We start from the raw sequence: 16,971 nt of genomic DNA, 5'->3' as shown, positions 1-16,971 counted from the left end.
CGTGTGTGCAGCCGCCGTGCCTTGTTCACAAACAGCAACGATGGAGGGATTGCGCGAATTAAGCAGCCAGTACAACAGCGCGACGGGTTTATGTCTCGCTGTGCACTGTCCGTGCAAAAATTAGGCTCATTTCATGTGATTAATGAGTGATGATGATCTTTGTTTGCGTGATAGAGAGAGAAGAGCCGCGCACGCACGCTTTCTATCTTCAAACTGTCTCCCTGCTTTTATTAGTCAAAACAAAACTGACGCGATGGCGAAAGGTCGGAAGACCAAATCATATCCACCGAGGAAATGTTTTTCGTGTTGTTACAGTAACACTTTGTTTACAGTTTTGCGCTGCTCAGCCTGGATTAAAACAGCGTCCGATTCGCAAACTGACTCCTTTGAATGGATTCGTTTGAATGAATGAACGGTTGAAACAACAGATCTGTCCCAACACTAAACTCACAAGACGTCACTGTCAGCACAATCAGTCACTTATAGCGCCTCAGAAATGAGAATGTAAATGTGTTTAGAAAGATTTGCCCTAAATAACAGTCTCAACTAAAAAACATAGACATTTACTATGTTAACTTTATGATGAATAAATAATTTATCAGTTTTTCCAAATAAGGATTTTATCCTACAAAGCAATAAAAGCCATGGTAAAAAACTGATCAAAGATGATGACAGCAGAGTGTCAGGTAATATCTGTGTCTGATAAATGCATGCTGCAGAGGAGGTTGTAAAACTCTCATAATTTTTTTAAATACTTTGACTTAAATAGTGACATTTTTACATTTAAAATATCTGCTAATGATGAGAACATTTTGATTATTATGTACATATAGAACATCGGCCAAACATATCGGCCATCGGCTGCCCTGATTTCTAAATATCGGCATCGGCCAGAGAAAAAGCCATATCGGTTCACCTCTAATTTAAATACCAGGTGTAAACTTAATGTGTCTCTCTCGTCCACTTGGTATTAAGATGTGTTTTCATCGCTCGGATCACAAGTGTAAACAGCCCCGAGGAAAGATCACGATTCTCTCACGATTCTCAAGAACTGTGTTAATTTTGAAGATGTACAACCCTTGGACATTAGTAATGCTTCTAAAAGTTTCAGATAAGTTTAGATAACCTTAAATTCAATGTTAATTGTAGAGTTAAGTATTTCTTTTATTTAAAGAAAATTTTTTTAAATATACATTTTAAGTAGCCTAAGGGCTCAGTCACACCAAAAGCGCTTTAAACGCTTGCAAACGCAAGGCGCGACGCACTGCCTTTTTTTAAAAAAGAGCAGTGCAGCGCGGCTTTTCATATTGCTAAGCAACCACCGAGTCAGCTGTCTTGTCAATCAAATATTGAAGCGTGAGCGCTCTTTTGCTGTTAACTGTCATATTAGCAGAAACTTTAAAAAGAGGGCGCTTGCTCTGACCTTGTTTGAGGATGAGAGGTGCACAAACACGCAGGAGAGAGTGAGCGATTGGAGTCCGGTTTTTCAAAGCAACTAAACTTCCCTCGCCACAACGTAAGGCCCGCCTCTCCCCTCATTCGATTGGACAATGGAAGACGTTAGGGGTGGGCGATAAACCGGTAGACATAATTAACCGGTAGAAATTTGTCAACGGTAGAGATTTTGGACTATCGTTTCTATCGAGGTTACGCGCCCACGTCACGCTCCTATGCACGTGGTAGTTAAAACGTAACGTTTGTACACGTATTTAAGCACTGCAGTTTTAAAACAAGTTATTTTAAGCCACTGAAACACAGACAAAAGATCTGTATGCGTGCGTTCTTTCTGTGTCTCAGGAGCGCACAAGTCGCGCAACCGCTGCTCTTTCTGTCTGTGAGGAGCGCGCAAGTCGCGCGACCGCTGCTCATTAAGCTTGTGAGCATTTTTCCGCTTTATTGGCCTTAAATAGACATATGCGTCAAAATTCCCGTCTTTGCAAGCATCCTCATTAACACGACCAGTTAGGTCTTAAGAGAAAGTAAACAGCTAAAAGAGAAAGCGCATGTGTAACAGTGTATTGGATCCGGACTTTGGTCTTAAAGGGGAAGTTACCTAATTTTGCTCCTGTCTGTCACTCGTGTTAATCAAACAGCATTGATAGAAAATCTCTCACTGCTCCTGATTAAATCACTTTTCTACCTTAAATAAAAATATATATATATAAGCCTACACATATATGCATAATTATTTATTATCATTCTTATTTCACTGACTGTTTATCTTCAGAGAGCTTAAGTTTTGTTTGTTTTTATCTTCTTTTTATGCTTGTATATGTTTTTGTGAGAATTATGAACATTTCTATGGTATTAAAGATTTAACCTTATTAAAACATAAAAAAACTCTACCGTGATACATATCGTTATCATGATATAAAATTAATCCTATCGTGATAGAAGATTTTGGTCATATCGCCCACCCCTAGAAGACGTGAATGACGTCAGGCGCTCCTCCGCTCTCAGCGTTCCTTCAAAAACGCGTGCGCGGCAGGCGGCAGAAAACCGCAAGGCGCTCGGCGCACATAAACAGCGCGCAAACGCGCCCTGCCCATAGAATATCATTCAAAAAAGGCGCCTGCAACTGCCATAAACGCTTTTGGTGTGACTGAGCCCTAAATAAAAAAAACTGTTTTGGTGCAAATTGCTGCCACATGGATTGACATTACTTTATGGTAATGAGCTATGATGCGGTTCAGCGGCAGCCAATCGAAAGGCGGAAACCTCCACTTGAGAGGATTCCAGAGAAATGTATTTGAGCGTCATCGGGTGAATAAATCTATATGCACGCTTAATCTTCACGCCCACTAGCTACTTGGGCCAAATACAGGAAAATGTAATATATGCAGTCAAGTGCAAAGACAGCAAGTGTGGTTTTTTTACGCAGCCAATGTTTTCCCCTGTGCTAAAAACTCTTTCGGAAGGGTTAAGAGCAGGAATAAATGTTTTTTTTGCATCCAAGAGCAAATTAAGCCGTTTGAAACACGTCTGTGTGGAAGAAAACCGCTAGCTGCTGGCTTTTTTTGAAAAACGCTGACCTTCTATTGGAATCATTTGAAAACATGCACTGTAAAAGTTTTGGTGTGCACGGCCAATAACTTCTCTGCGAAAGCATCCACTGTACCAGTGCACAGAACACGAGCACATCTGGCTTGCGCAATAATAAATGTGACGTCAAGACATTAAAATTTTATGTTAAAGGGCACCAATTATCCGATTAACGATTTTATATTTGCTTTGGTGTGTGTGTATTAGTACATGTTAACAATATGCAAAAGGTATAAATCTCAAAGATGACACAAGTTATTGTTTCCAATGGTAATCTCTTTTCTTGTACGACAATAAAAACACAGATTGTAGGCAACAGTTTACTTCCTGGAACTGTTGACGTGTACCTCGCGCTTCTGACATGTAATGGGTGCTCAAAATGCCAGCATATGACTAGTTGTCACATGCCTGTTTCTCGAGACATGCCGGATGCAGTGAAATGCAATGTTATCACCATGAACTTCGCCATGTTGGTTCCCATATAAGATAAGGACCTGACGTCATTTTAATATAAAAGGATTTATTTTGTATTTAACTGAATGAAGTCATGTACATTTGGGATGGCATGACGGGGGGTAAATTATTTAGTTATTTAGAGTTATTCGGTAAGTTTTCAGTGGCACTTACCGTACTTTCCGGACTATAAGCCACACCGGAGTATAAGCCACATCATTCAAAAATGCGTCATTAAGACGAAATAACATATAAGTCACAGCAGACTATACGTCGCGTTTATTTAGAAAATTATTTCACAAAATACAAGCTGAAGAACAGACATTTCATCTGGAAAGGCAAGTTATTCAATTAAACAATAGCAGACAGAACAGCAGGCTGAATAGATGTCTGTACATTAAAGTAATATTGTCAGTTATTTAAACGATAAACCATAGCATATAGAACTTACCTGGAAGGTTAAAGAGGCTAAATTAACCGAACAAGCCAACTAGCGTGAAGTTCACATACTCGTCATTCCACATTCATTACGCGCCTTATAGACCGAAAAATACAGTATGTTAGTCTGGAGCCCTGTATTGTGTTACTTGATTTTCTTTTTAGCACTGTTTAGACTTTGGCATTTTATTTGATGCCCTGTTGAGTATTTTGAATTACTAAATTTACTTTCACATGCTTTACATATTAACGCTCTTCTGTTTCACTCTCAGTGGTGTAAATTCGACGATGACGTCGTCTCTCGGTGCACTAAAGAAGAGGCCATCGAGCACAATTACGGCGGACACGATGACGACCTATCAGTTCGTCACTGCACCAACGCGTACATGTTGGTGTACATCAGAGAATCCAAGCTCAGTGAGGTCCATTAACAGCCATGCACATATACCGCATACGCTGTGTGGTTAATGTGCTGTAGTGTTATTTCACTCCAGCTGTGACCGCCTGACTGCACATCAGAGGAACTCACAAAAAGCAATGCAATCAATAAATCTATCAACTCCTGCTTTTCTCGTGTTTAGGTGAGGTCCTGCAGCCGGTCACAGACATAGACATCCCCCAGCAGCTGGTGGAGAGACTGCAGGAGGAAAAGAGGGTGGAGGCGCAGAAGAGAAAAGAGAGGCAGGAAGCTCATCTTTACATGCAAGTTCAGGTATGATGCAATGGAGAACATTTAATGGCCCACTTTGTCCTTTCAAGTATGTCTAACTGGCGTGTGAACCATACAGCTTGCACTTTGCTTTTACATTGGCTATGTTACAACTGAGGGTTAATGCAGGAAATGAAGTGATTACTTAATAATGATTACTTCCTTTTTTAAGTGGACACTTTTACATCCATACATATGGAGTGGATGTGAAACCCCAAAGTTTAGGTTGTGACCGCTTGATTTTTATGAAGTCATTGTAATGGAATAGAAATTGATATTTTTGTGTACCCGTCACTGTGTGTGGAACTTATTAAACCTGTTATTTTGTTGTCTTAAAAAAAATGTGTAAAATCTTTGGAAATGTAGGCTTTTGTATAACTACACAGAGCAAAACATAGGCTTTGTTTCCTGCTTACGTGGACAGTGTGAATGTTGTAGCTGTTAATATGGGTGCCAAAATAAACACGCTGACTACACTTGAAATATGAAACGAGCCTTATTCTGCCAGATAAAGCGAGTCATTTCAAGACTTTGTTGCTGAAGTCTTGTGTTCTGTTTTAACACCTGCTGCAATATCTCTGTGTCGTCCTGTAGATGGTGACAGAAGATCAGTTTTGTGGACACCAGGGCAATGACATGTATGATGAAGAGAAAGTAAAATACACAGTGTTCAAAGTTCTGAAAAGCTCCACACTTGCAGAGTTTGTACAGAACCTCTCACAGACTATGGTAAGACTTGACTCACTTAGATATTATTTAAACTTGCATGATGTTATAGTCCTGCATAGATTTGAAAGATGATGTGTAACGTTTTAAAAGGTATTTTATCTAGTGACTTATTTTGATTTGGTCTCGCACTGATTTGTTTCTTTCTCCAGGGTTTCCCACAAGACCAGATGAGACTTTGGCCAATGCAGGCCAGAAGCAACGGCACTAAACGGCCGGCCATGTTGGATTACGAAGCCGATTGCAACAAGTCTGTAAGTTTGTGTGCTCTCTTTTGTTTATTGATATAACCTTTATTTACTGTAAAGTACACATGTGCATTGTCATGAAAAATTTGTTCATCGCAATGCTTTATGCAGATGATCGATTTGAGTGATAACGAGAACCCATGGACAATATTTTTGGAAACGGTAGATCCAGAAATGGCTGCCAGTGGTGCAACGTTACCCAAATTCGACAAAGACCGTAAGTCTCGTAGTTTACATTATAAGCCACCTGTCTACAAATAGTTGATCTCACTGGTTTTTAAAGTTTTAACCGTATTTGTTTTGCCTTTCAGATGACGTTATGTTGTTCCTGAAGATGTATGATCCAAAAACCAGAAGCTTAAATTATTGTGGGCATATCTACACACCTATATCCTGTAAAATACGTGAGTGATCAGAGTTATATATTGCATAAATGCATGACTATTAATAAAATATTCTTTTCTCAAGCTTAATTTTAAATCCTTTTCCCCTGACCCTAACAGGAGACTTGCTTCCCGTTATGTGTGAACGAGCAGGGTTTCAGCAGGGAACTAGCCTTATCCTCTATGAGGTAAGATTATGTTTAATATATGGCATATAACAGAATAAGAAATAATAGACCACCATCATCATCCCAAAATAAACTCTGATAGTGAGATCAGTGGTCGGTTGCATAAACTTATCTGTAAAGTTAAAACATTTCAGGGTTTCTCGCAGAAAATTGGTTAGTTCAGGTGGATGGGTTGGGCCGGGGGTTATCAAAAGGGCGGGGCATACGCGTCATGATGACATTTTTTGTTTTTATATTTAAAAAACTTAAATAAAACTTAATTTTGAAGAAACTATGACAAAAAATGAAGTGAAACTAAAGGGTTAATAAACACAAACTAAAGCGGAGGTTGTAGAACGTCTGGCGGACGAGGATAGATAGAGCAAAAATTGTAAAAACTGATCATTTCCCACTATTAATTACATTATCTTAAAGGAGTGTAACTACTGTAGCATGTAAATAATGCACATAAATAGCGTGAGCAAGAGCGCTCAACAATTATATTGAATCAACAGGCACGTGAAACCTAGCTAGCAGGTTGCTCAAACAATAAAATCACCAGCTAACTTACTTTAAATTAGCAAGAACTATAAGACAATAACAGGCTTAAATAAACCCAAAACTTAAGTCCACTTAGAGTTCTCACGGACACGAGTTTTATCAACACTTCAGACATGGCGGACCACGTCTTTTTTCATTTTGGCCATGTGCCGCGCCTGCCCGCTCGCGGTGTGAAGAGCATCCGCGCTATTCTTTGAGATGCACTTGACGGCCTTTTTTTGCAGCAAATTTTTTTGAACGACCTAGTTAAGGCCGTAGGGTTTCCAAGCTTAGGCAGGCCGCCCGAACTGAAAAGTGCTGCAGGAAATCCTGCGTTTATGATCAGTCTGACTAACTTTTAAGGCTAGCCTAAGAAATTAATGCAAATGAATTGCTAACCGGGTCTTAAATAAAAACACAAACTTTGTTCTCTGTACTTTAGGAAGTTAAACCGAATTTAACAGAGCGGATACAAGACTATGATGTCTCCCTGGACAAAGCTCTGGATGAGCTGATGGATGGAGACATAATTGTGTTTCAAAAGTAAGCATTCTTCCTCTGAAACCTTCAGTCATTTTATCCAGGTTTGCAGGGCTTAAAAATGGATTGTTGTTTTTGTGGCAGGGATGATCCTGAAAACGATACCAGTGAGCTGCCTACTGCGAAAGACTACTTCAGAGACCTGTACCACCGTGTGGATGTCATCTTCTGTGACAAGACCATTCACAACGACCCAGGCTTTGTTGTGACACTGTCAAACCGAATGAACTACTTCCAGGTGGCAATTTTTTTTGTTTACAATGAGACAGGAGTCTGCCAGTCACTGTAAAATAATCTGTCTGTCCCAAACCATCATCTCCCATCATCTTGTCATTTTTTCAGGTGGCAAAGACTGTTGCGCAGAGGTTAAACACTGACCCCATGCTTCTACAGTTCTTCAAGTCACAGGGGTAGGTTTTCTAATCTTTAGCTTTTTTTACAAGTGGTTTAGCTGAAGTTATTTTTGTGATTTACTGGTTTTTACATAAAGTCATTCTATATAATGTAAAGAACGTTGTGAAAATATAACCTTTATGTCTTTAATATGATGACTGAGGTCATATCCAAGATTAAAAATCAATGTTTGAAAGCGAACTTTGTTTCTCCTAATCTCATAAGTACCCTTTGCCTGGATTTTACGTGTAGGGTCACAAATGTGTTTGCATCTGAAGCTGTATTTTAATGCTTCTCATCTTTTAAGGTACAGAGATGGCCCAGGCAACCCACTCAGGCACAACTATGAAGGTACTCTCAGAGACCTGCTGCAGTTTTTCAAACCCCGGCAGCCTAAGAAGCTCTACTACCAGCAGGTAAGAGAGGTTTCATCTTCCACTCGTCGTGGCGTTAAGGGAACACAAGCTCTTCCGAGCCATTGAGTTCAGGGCATCTGATTTATTCATGGTTTTGCTCCCTACAGCTCAAGATGAAGATCACAGACTTTGAGAACAGGAGGAGTTTCAAAGCCATATGGCTCAACAGTATGTTTCGAGAGGAGGTAAGGAGATCCTGTCACTGATCTGACAACTGTAAAGTTTGTGCAATTTGTTTCTAAGAACGATTTCAATATATGACCCTGTCTGTGAAAACCCAACTATGGTCTTTTTTGTGATAACCATATTTTCTGGACTAAAAGTCGCTCCGGAGTATAAGTCGCATCAATCAAAAATGCGTCATGAAGATGAAAAAAACATGTATGTCGCAGTGGATTATACGTCGCAATTAATAATTTAGAGAATTATTTCACAAAATCCAAGCTGAAGAACAGACATTTAATCTGGAAAGGCAAGTTATTCAACTAAACAATAGCACACAGAACAGCAGGCTGAATAGGTGTCTGTACATTAACGTAACACAAACAGTTATTTACACGATACACAATAGCATACAGAACATACCTGGAAGGCTGAACGAACAGAACAAGCCAATGCGCATCAACTTTGCAGGCTCGTCATTCCACATCACTGAATTCATTGAATTACATAAATACAGGAGCAACATATAACTGACTTTAGACGGTAATGTTGTCTCTTGGTTCATGTGTCAAAATTAATTCATACTGACTGACAAGTCACACCTGACTATAAGTGGCAGGACCAGCCGAACTATGAAAAAAGTACGACTTACAGGGTCGGTGTCCCGGACAGGGATTAGACTAGTCCTAGACTAAAAAAAATGTAAGAGCTGTCTAAACCTAAAACTACTTGCACTGACATATCTTAAAATGCATCGGTGCCCTTTGTCTTGCCTTAAAATTCACACAAATAATGTTTTAAGTAAGGCATGTTTGTTAAAACTAGTTATATTTCCTAATTAAACTAAGGCCTAGTCCTGGCTTAAGCTAATCCCGGTTCGGGAAACCCCCCATAGTCCAGAAGATAGTCCAGTTTTCTATATAATCCTATCCTACTTAATGTAAAGAACATTTTGTGAAAATATAACCTTGAGATCTTTATTATTGACTAAATCAAAGTTAAGACATTAGCCTGGATTTCAAAGACGGGGTCACATATAGTTAGGTCATGCTTTTTTTCACTTCACTGATGCTGTATCACAAACCGCTCCCTGTCTCCTATATAGTGCACTATATTACAGTACATTCTCATGGGGCGAAAGCGTTAACGCTTGAAGGAAGGCTTGTCTGAAGCGTGGCCAACAGCCAATCACAGTGGCCGCAACATGTGCTCCGGTCTTGCATAAACGTAATTGGCTGGCTCGTACTGGGTTATTTGCATAAGGCAATCTGATTGGCTGACGCACACGTTGACGCTTGAAAAGTTGAGAAATGTTCAACTTCTGCCACAAGCAATGGCAGTGACACGATGTTGAAGGAGCCACAATTTAGTTTCGCAAAGCATGACATCACCCATTAAAAGTAAAGGGGGTCTCACACCGGACGAGATGCGCCGCGCCATGAATCTAAAAACAGAACACATTATTTTCTATGAATGTACACAACCTGGCGGTGGCTGTCGGTGGCTATCTGCTGTGACTCTGGACACTGCTCGAAACCCTGTTGCGCCACTTGCATAATGTCATAGATATGTACACTAGATGTCGCCTTGGCTACGGCAGTTCATTGGACCGAATGCGTCAAACAGAGCCGCCTTGAAACAGGGGAATCCCGCATCAGCGTCATTGTAGGCAATGGTGTAACAGAAATAAAATCACCATAAATCGTCGTGAACGCGATTTTCGTGGTTTTCTTTTGGTTCGTTTCAACAGTCAGACATGTATTTAGCATTTAGTCCAGGAAAAAATAAAAGTTTAGATATTATGAAATTTTACTTTTTCTAACTGTAATGCATAGTGCTAGTAGCCCTAACATCCATACGCAGCACAAAAGTCCACTATCGTCCATGAATTCGAAGTACAGGCGGAGATAGCAGCTTTACCTAGATACTTCCTATGACAAGACCCCTGTTCTAAGATGGCGGCGGTTTTGACGCATGCTCAGAGCCCCAAGACGACATCTAGTGTATATATCTATGGCATAATGTAACATTAAATAACATCATATTTGTCCCAAATCGTTAGCGATTAACATTGGCTGCTAATGTATATTTTGCATTTTTGAAGTAGACGCTATCTGACTAAACTTGTGCACTTCCGGTGTACGATACCTCAGAGTTGTCCTAGATGCGGCGCTTCTCGTCTGATGTGCGGCCCCCTTAAATGAGAAGCGTTAACGCTTTCGCCTCGTTTGAATGTACCGTTAAGTGTCTGCCATTTTGTAGTGGTGTCCGAAACCTAAGTGAACAACTTAATTTCCTACATTCGTTCACTACTTTTTACCCACAATGCACTCTGACTTTGAGGGTAAATTCGATGTACAGTCGCTCACTCTCTATTTCCTATGATACAACGGGAGATGAACACCTAACTGGAATCAGCTGGATACTGACAGTAAACGTCACAAATTTACATTTATACACTTTTGTTAGTTCTTGTCAGTTTTTTTCTACTTTAGAAATAAACCATATAAAAATGTGATACTTTTGATTTAAAATATACATATGCTTATGTAATATAATAAATAAACATAATAGTAAATAAATAGGACAAGCAGTTGTTTTGTTCATTTTTTTTTATAAACTAATACAATAAACATCACAAATGTGACAAACAGTAAAAAGTACATTTTGTACAAGCCATAAAGCCACACAGGTGTAGAGGTTTATAATGAATCTCTACGACTGCTCTCTTGACGCATGGCATTTACATCAGTGTCCAAAATCACTCACTTTCTTTGTTCACTTCATCCCCATATAGTGAATGAGGGAGCGGTTTTAGACACAGCATGTGTGATGTTGACATGACGTTTTTTTATTAATAAACCATTCTCCTGATGACTAATACAGTTCATTAACAAAACTCTTGGTTGTATTTAATTGCAACCTACTATTGTACAATGTGCAGTCATAGGTGTGCTTTAAACGCTCATCTATTCATTTATAACAGTCAAAATACTAGGGGTGTCAAACTCTCTTTTGAAGGTCCACCTTTACCACACCTGAACCAGCTTGTCAAGGTCTTAAAGATTACTTGTGAATCACAGGTGGGCGTGTTGAACCAGGATTGGATCTAAATAATGCAGCGTTTGACACCTCATGGCTTATGGAATTGCATAAGCTAACCGTTAACAACTTGGGCACAGTCTCAAAGTGTAGTATAACGTAATACGCTATGTAGTAGTCATTGAATTGATTGGGTCATGGCACGCTTTGTTTTCCTATGACAGTGTGTTATGTTATTTGGGTGAGAGTGTTGAAGAAATGCACCTGTCGCTGATGGCGTTACAAATACACCTGTCACAATGTATCCTTATGTTTATGAATAATATAACTAGAATCTGTCAGCTTTTTCAGATATTTTGTGTTGTTCTGTCTCTTGCTTCAGGAGATCACACTGTATCCTGACAAACATGGCTGTGTTCGAGACCTTCTGGAGGAATGTAAAAAAGCAGTGGAGCTTTCTGACAAAGGTTCAGAGAAGCTGAGGTTTGTGCATTATAAGGTGGCACATCTGTATAGTCTTCATATTTGTGACCCAGCATATGAAAACTCAGCTAAAGTGGTTAACCGTTGCTTTACCTTTGCCTTCTCTATAGGCTGTTAGAAATTGTCAGCTACAAAATTATTGGCGTTCACCAGGAAGATGAATTGCTAGAATGTTTATCTCCAGCAGCCAGTCGGACGTTCAGAATAGAGGTAAGACCCGATATGTCATCCCTCACATCCTGAAGGATTTGTTACTTGGTGAAGCCTCTTAAAATCATTTTGCATCTGTGATGTGCCAGCTTTTATCCGTGGTTGTTGTTTCTGTGACAGGAAATCCCTCTCGACCAGGTGGACCTGGATAAGGAGAATGAAATGCTGATTCCAGTTGCACATTTCCACAAGGAAGTCTTTGGGACGTTCGGAATTCCCTTTTTGCTTAAAATCCGTCAGGTGTGTGTTAGATTAACCCACGTGTGTAAGTGTGGACAGCTGTCATCGGTTTGGGGGTGAATGTGCTGTTTTTAACATGTCTTTGTTTGTTTTCGCAGGGGGAACTCTTCAGAGAGGTGATGAAGAGAATTCAGAGCATGCTTGACATTCAGGAGAAAGAGTTTGAGAAGGTACATTAACCTTTACAGATGCTTTTGAAATATGATTGCTATGTGTGGTTCGTATTGTTTTACATCAGAGATCCAGACCACACATTATTTACATTTATTTTACAATTTTCTTTTTATCTGCATGTTTGTTCCCTGGGAATGAAACCTATGACCTTTGCTGCTAAAGCAATGCTTTATCAGTTAGCTACAGAAATACAAATGCATAAGTTGCATAAATGAAAGTAGAGTATTTTTCCCTCACAGTGGCCGATTATGATTTGTAGAGGTGCAATAAATCACAAAACTCACGGTTCAGATCACATTACGTTTTTTGAAACACGGGTCAGATTATTTTTCGGATCAGCAAAAAAAGAAGGATGGGAAAATCTTAAAAACAAATCAAGAAATTACAAACATTTATAAAAAAAAAGAACAAAGTGGCACATTTATGAAGGTCTAAAATGATCATTGGGTATACAGAAATCGACGATCTCAGACGATGCATAAGGGTTTTATCTAGTGAAACCATTGTCATTTTTGACACACAAAAATATGCACTTTTAAACCAGTTCTCCGGTCCTGTGACGTGCCAAGGCGACCTCGCGTAATACGTCATCGCGTCAAGAGGTCACAGATGACGTATAGAAACTACTCCCCAGTGTTAACAAGTGTGGAGAAAGAGGACCGTTCCAATGTTGTTGTATGTTGGATACTAATTAATGTCTTTGTGTCAGTTTATTGTTTAAAATGGTCCGCAAAGGTGCGTTTCAACAAGTGACCTTTCATCATCATGATGCAATTACGTGAGGTCGCGCTGGCTCGTCACACAGCCGGAGGAAGAAGAGAAGTTGTGGTTTAACTCTTTCACCGCCAGCATTTTTTAAAAAAGTTGCCAGCCAGCGTTTTTGATGATTTTCACAAAGTTTAATGCCTTCCTGAAAATGTTTTTCTTTAAATGTATAAGCATACAATATACCAAATGAAAGAACCGACCCTCTGCTTTCAAACAAACAAAAAACCGTTTCATCCTACCTTCAGTAGTTCTTTTGTAATCAGCTTTTGAATATGGGTAGGTTTCTGCAAAAACACCACATTTTGAGCAAAAAGCAGGGATAATTACATTTTTGTGACGGACTTTTCATAGAGATCCCATTCAGAGCGATCTTTAAAACAGACATGGACATGCAGCTGCTTGCCGTAGGGCAATACTTCCGGGTTTAAAAAGTTGCGGAAGCGTGCCACCTGCTGTATAACAGCGATATTGCGGAAAGACGGAAATACTCGTCATTGGCAGGGAAGCGTTTTCTCTTGATTGACGAGATATCTCGTCAATGGCGGCGAAAGAGTTGAAAGTGCATATTTTTGATTTTTCTTGCCAAAAATGACAATTGTTTTGCTAGATAAGACCCTTATGCCTTGTTTGGGATCATTTAGAGTCCTTTGAAGCTGCGTTGAAACTGCAATTTTAAACTGCATTAAAACTATTAAGTGTTGGGGTCCATTAAAGTCCGTTAAACTGAGAAAAATCCTGGAATGTTTTCCTCAAAAAAAAAAAAACATAATTTCTTCTCGATTGAACAAAAAAAGACATCAACATTTTGGATGACATGGTGGTGAGGAAATTATCTGAATTTTTTTTTAAGAAATACTTTAAGTAGGTTAATTGAGGTTACTGTCTCTTTAAGACCAAATTACCCACTGGTTTCTGCTTCTAATCTATTCACACACTTTAAAAATGTAACAAATGTTTTTATTAGAAAAAGAATACTTTGGATATCATTTTGTTTGTATGTGCCCTGTCAAGAACAAAGATTTTATGTTCGCGTGCTCTATGAAATGCGTATCTCCGTGTGCGCAGTATTGAGAGCCATTACGCACGCGCGCACACACAGACAAGGGCAAATTACAAAAGGCGCAGTATAAATAGTCGTCACACATAAAAACGTTACGTTGTTTTCATTGCTCTATTTGCCAAATGTATTTTAATACACGATACAGTGACGTAACTCTCTAAAGTTTACACATCAAGGGGCGGTTTCCCAGACAGGTATTCGACTAGTCCTAGACTAAAATAAATGAATAAAATAAAAGAGCTTTCCCTTTGTTTCCCTTTCCCTTTGTTTTGCCTTAAAATGCACACAAGTAGCCTAATGGCATGTTTGTTCAAACTAGTTATATTTCCTAATTAAACTAAGGCCTAGTCCTGTCTTAAGCTAACCCCTGTCTGCGAAACCACCCCCAAGAGTTCTGAATCTGCTAATCTTTAAAGGATGATCACGTCTGACTGGAGATGGACCGGACAAATTCAACCGCACGTGCATTTGTGCGTAAAGTAAACTGCTCGCTTTTGCGCCTTTTTGTGGTTAATTTTTTTTAAATCACTTGAATGTTAACATTTGCAAACCTTTGAAACACGTTCAAATGATAAACATTCCCTATTTAAATTTGCGAATTAATCCGCGAATCACATGCGAGCCGAACCGTGGGTCATGATCCGTACAGATCAACTGTGATCCGTTGCAGCACTAATGATTTGTAATTAAATTTAAAATGGCTGGCAACTTAAAAAATGTACCTGAAATGCCATGTTTTCTTCAAGCTATGGATATGTGAAGACTGCATCTGTAAGAATTTGAATAAAGTATTTGTGTATTCATTTTTTTTAGTTCAAGTTTGCAATAGTGATGATGGGCCGGCATCAGTATATCAATGAGGAAGACTACGAAGTGAATCTGAAAGACTTTGAGCCACAGCCAGGTATTTTGCTGCGCTTTTATCTTTGTGTTTCATGTGAGATATTGTCTAGACTTTTCAGTAAGCAGTTTTTGCTCTAACGTCATTGTTCATCTCCTCAGGAAACATGTCTCACCCGAGGCCTTGGTTAGGGCTCGACCACTTCAACAAAGCTCCAAAGAGAGGTCGCTACACGTATCTGGAAAAGGCGATCAAGATTCACAACTGATAAGCCCCCCAGTCTAACCGACCATACTAAAGACTTTAACCAAACCTCTTGTGTGCGCCACTTTTAACACCTGCTGTCTGGGTACACAGGCACCATGTATGAAGTCTTCAGCAAATGGAGTGACCGCTGATGCTCCCGTTTTCTTTTTGAGGCTGTTCGATTTGGCTTCTGTAACTATTGACTGCCTATTCTGGAAGAATGAATTGGATTTTAACATGAAAGGGGGAACAGTGCGTTCTAGACTTTTTTTGTTTTGATTTTTATTTTCGTTTTGGTTTTGTTTTTCTTTTTAATTTCGTTTTTAAAAGAATTGTTACGGCAAGAAAGCTGCTGCATTGAGGCTATGGAAAGAGGAGGTTTGTCATTCGCAGAAGACGAATAGGATATCTCCATCCTTCAGCAAAAATCACCGCAAATGGCTTTTGCTAGTTGCCCTGACATGGTTGTCATATTTTCCAGTCCCTTAGTGCAACTAGTCAATTCATGTTTACACAATTCTTTCTCGCTTAGTTTGGTTGGAGAAGTTCAGTTTGTCTTCTCTGAAAATCCTGTATAATAATAAAAGTAAAGCGCCACAGCATCCGTTTTAAAAATAAATGAAAATTAAATGAATTGTCTGTACTTCATCTTGCACGTTGGCACTTAAAATCAAAGGTTTCGCATTTTTCGGCACCGTTAAATGTAAACTTTGATTGGAGTTTGATTTGCATATCCTTTTTGAGTTTGGCGTTCTTCCCGATTAAGTTTTTTTTTCCCTCTTCCTCAGCTCTTCTGTCATTGGCTGTGGGATTGTTTTGATGGGGATGGGTGGGGTCATTTGCTCATGGCTCCAGATTCATTGAACTGTTTGTTGGCACGAGGCTTGCAGATGTAGTAGACTGGTTCAGGACATAGAGAAACCAGCATTAATGAACCGATACCAACTTTTTTTCATTAAGCACAGAAGGAATGCTCCCTAGTGCATAGTTGGCTTTGTAAAAACCACAATTACAATTGTATATTTAAAGAATGAACATGTACAATTAAAAACACAAGTTTGTTGGGTACAGATCAATTCAGATGTTCATATTCATTGTGTGTAGTTTTCTTTTGAAACCTGACCGTTTCATTTGGTCTTTTTTTCCTTAACTAATTGCAACAGTTTGTCTTGTTTAAGTGCAGTACAAAGATGACCTGCAGATCACGTTTTTCTTTTTGATTTTTTTCCAGTCTAATTCCTCCGTGTAGCAGCAGTGTATGACAACTCTTCCTGTATATTGCCTTTTTGCTGGAAAATGTATGTTGAATAAAATTTTCTATAAAATCTGCAGCCGTGGTCAATTGAGAATTGTGGCTTAAAAGACACGGTTTAGTTTGAACCCTAATCAAACACCTGAAGCAGCTTTAAGGTCTTACTTCGCACAAGTAAGGTGTGCTGAGGCAAGTTGGTGCTAAACTCTGCACAACACTGGCCCTCCAGAACTGAGTTTAGGCACCCCTTTTTTAAACTATAAGGATTTTAATATGTGCAAACTTGAGACATTTCACAAAGCGTGTCAATGAACTTAGTTGCATTAGTTTTAAGTGGTAACTTTCCACTTAAAGGGGACATATCATAAAAATCTGGCTATTGAAATTGGACAGTTGAAGACTGGAAAAATGTTGCCTGGTCTGATGAGTCTCGATTAC

General features: G+C 39.3%; 1 protein-coding gene across 8 annotated transcripts in view; it reads left to right on the top strand.

Moving 5' to 3' along the window:
• The window catches only part of usp7 (ubiquitin specific peptidase 7 (herpes virus-associated)), a 28,280-nt gene extending 11,668 nt beyond the window's left edge, over window positions 1-16,612 (top strand). For all 8 annotated transcript variants that reach the window (XM_073857371.1, XM_073857369.1, XM_073857368.1 and 5 more), the window contains 18 exons: window positions 4,206-4,355; window positions 4,520-4,645; window positions 5,237-5,371; window positions 5,521-5,622; window positions 5,728-5,833; window positions 5,928-6,020; window positions 6,120-6,187; window positions 7,149-7,249; window positions 7,331-7,484; window positions 7,589-7,656; window positions 7,947-8,055; window positions 8,163-8,240; window positions 11,642-11,742; window positions 11,853-11,952; window positions 12,073-12,192; window positions 12,291-12,362; window positions 15,008-15,098; window positions 15,197-16,612. In XM_073857371.1, coding sequence (XP_073713472.1) covers window positions 4,206-4,355; window positions 4,520-4,645; window positions 5,237-5,371; window positions 5,521-5,622; window positions 5,728-5,833; window positions 5,928-6,020; window positions 6,120-6,187; window positions 7,149-7,249; window positions 7,331-7,484; window positions 7,589-7,656; window positions 7,947-8,055; window positions 8,163-8,240; window positions 11,642-11,742; window positions 11,853-11,952; window positions 12,073-12,192; window positions 12,291-12,362; window positions 15,008-15,098; window positions 15,197-15,303 — 1,881 coding nt within the window. In that variant the 3' untranslated portion in view covers window positions 15,304-16,612. The remainder of the gene's footprint in view (window positions 1-4,205; window positions 4,356-4,519; window positions 4,646-5,236; window positions 5,372-5,520; window positions 5,623-5,727; window positions 5,834-5,927; window positions 6,021-6,119; window positions 6,188-7,148; window positions 7,250-7,330; window positions 7,485-7,588; window positions 7,657-7,946; window positions 8,056-8,162; window positions 8,241-11,641; window positions 11,743-11,852; window positions 11,953-12,072; window positions 12,193-12,290; window positions 12,363-15,007; window positions 15,099-15,196) is intronic.
• The last annotated feature ends 359 nt before the right edge of the window (window positions 16,613-16,971 follow it).

The sequence above is a fragment of the Misgurnus anguillicaudatus genome, chromosome 19 (assembly GCF_027580225.2).
Source record: "Misgurnus anguillicaudatus chromosome 19, ASM2758022v2, whole genome shotgun sequence".
Taxonomy (NCBI): Eukaryota; Metazoa; Chordata; class Actinopteri; order Cypriniformes; family Cobitidae; genus Misgurnus; species Misgurnus anguillicaudatus.
Note: the sequence above shows the minus strand (reverse complement) of the source record. Positions and strands in the feature narration are given on the sequence as shown.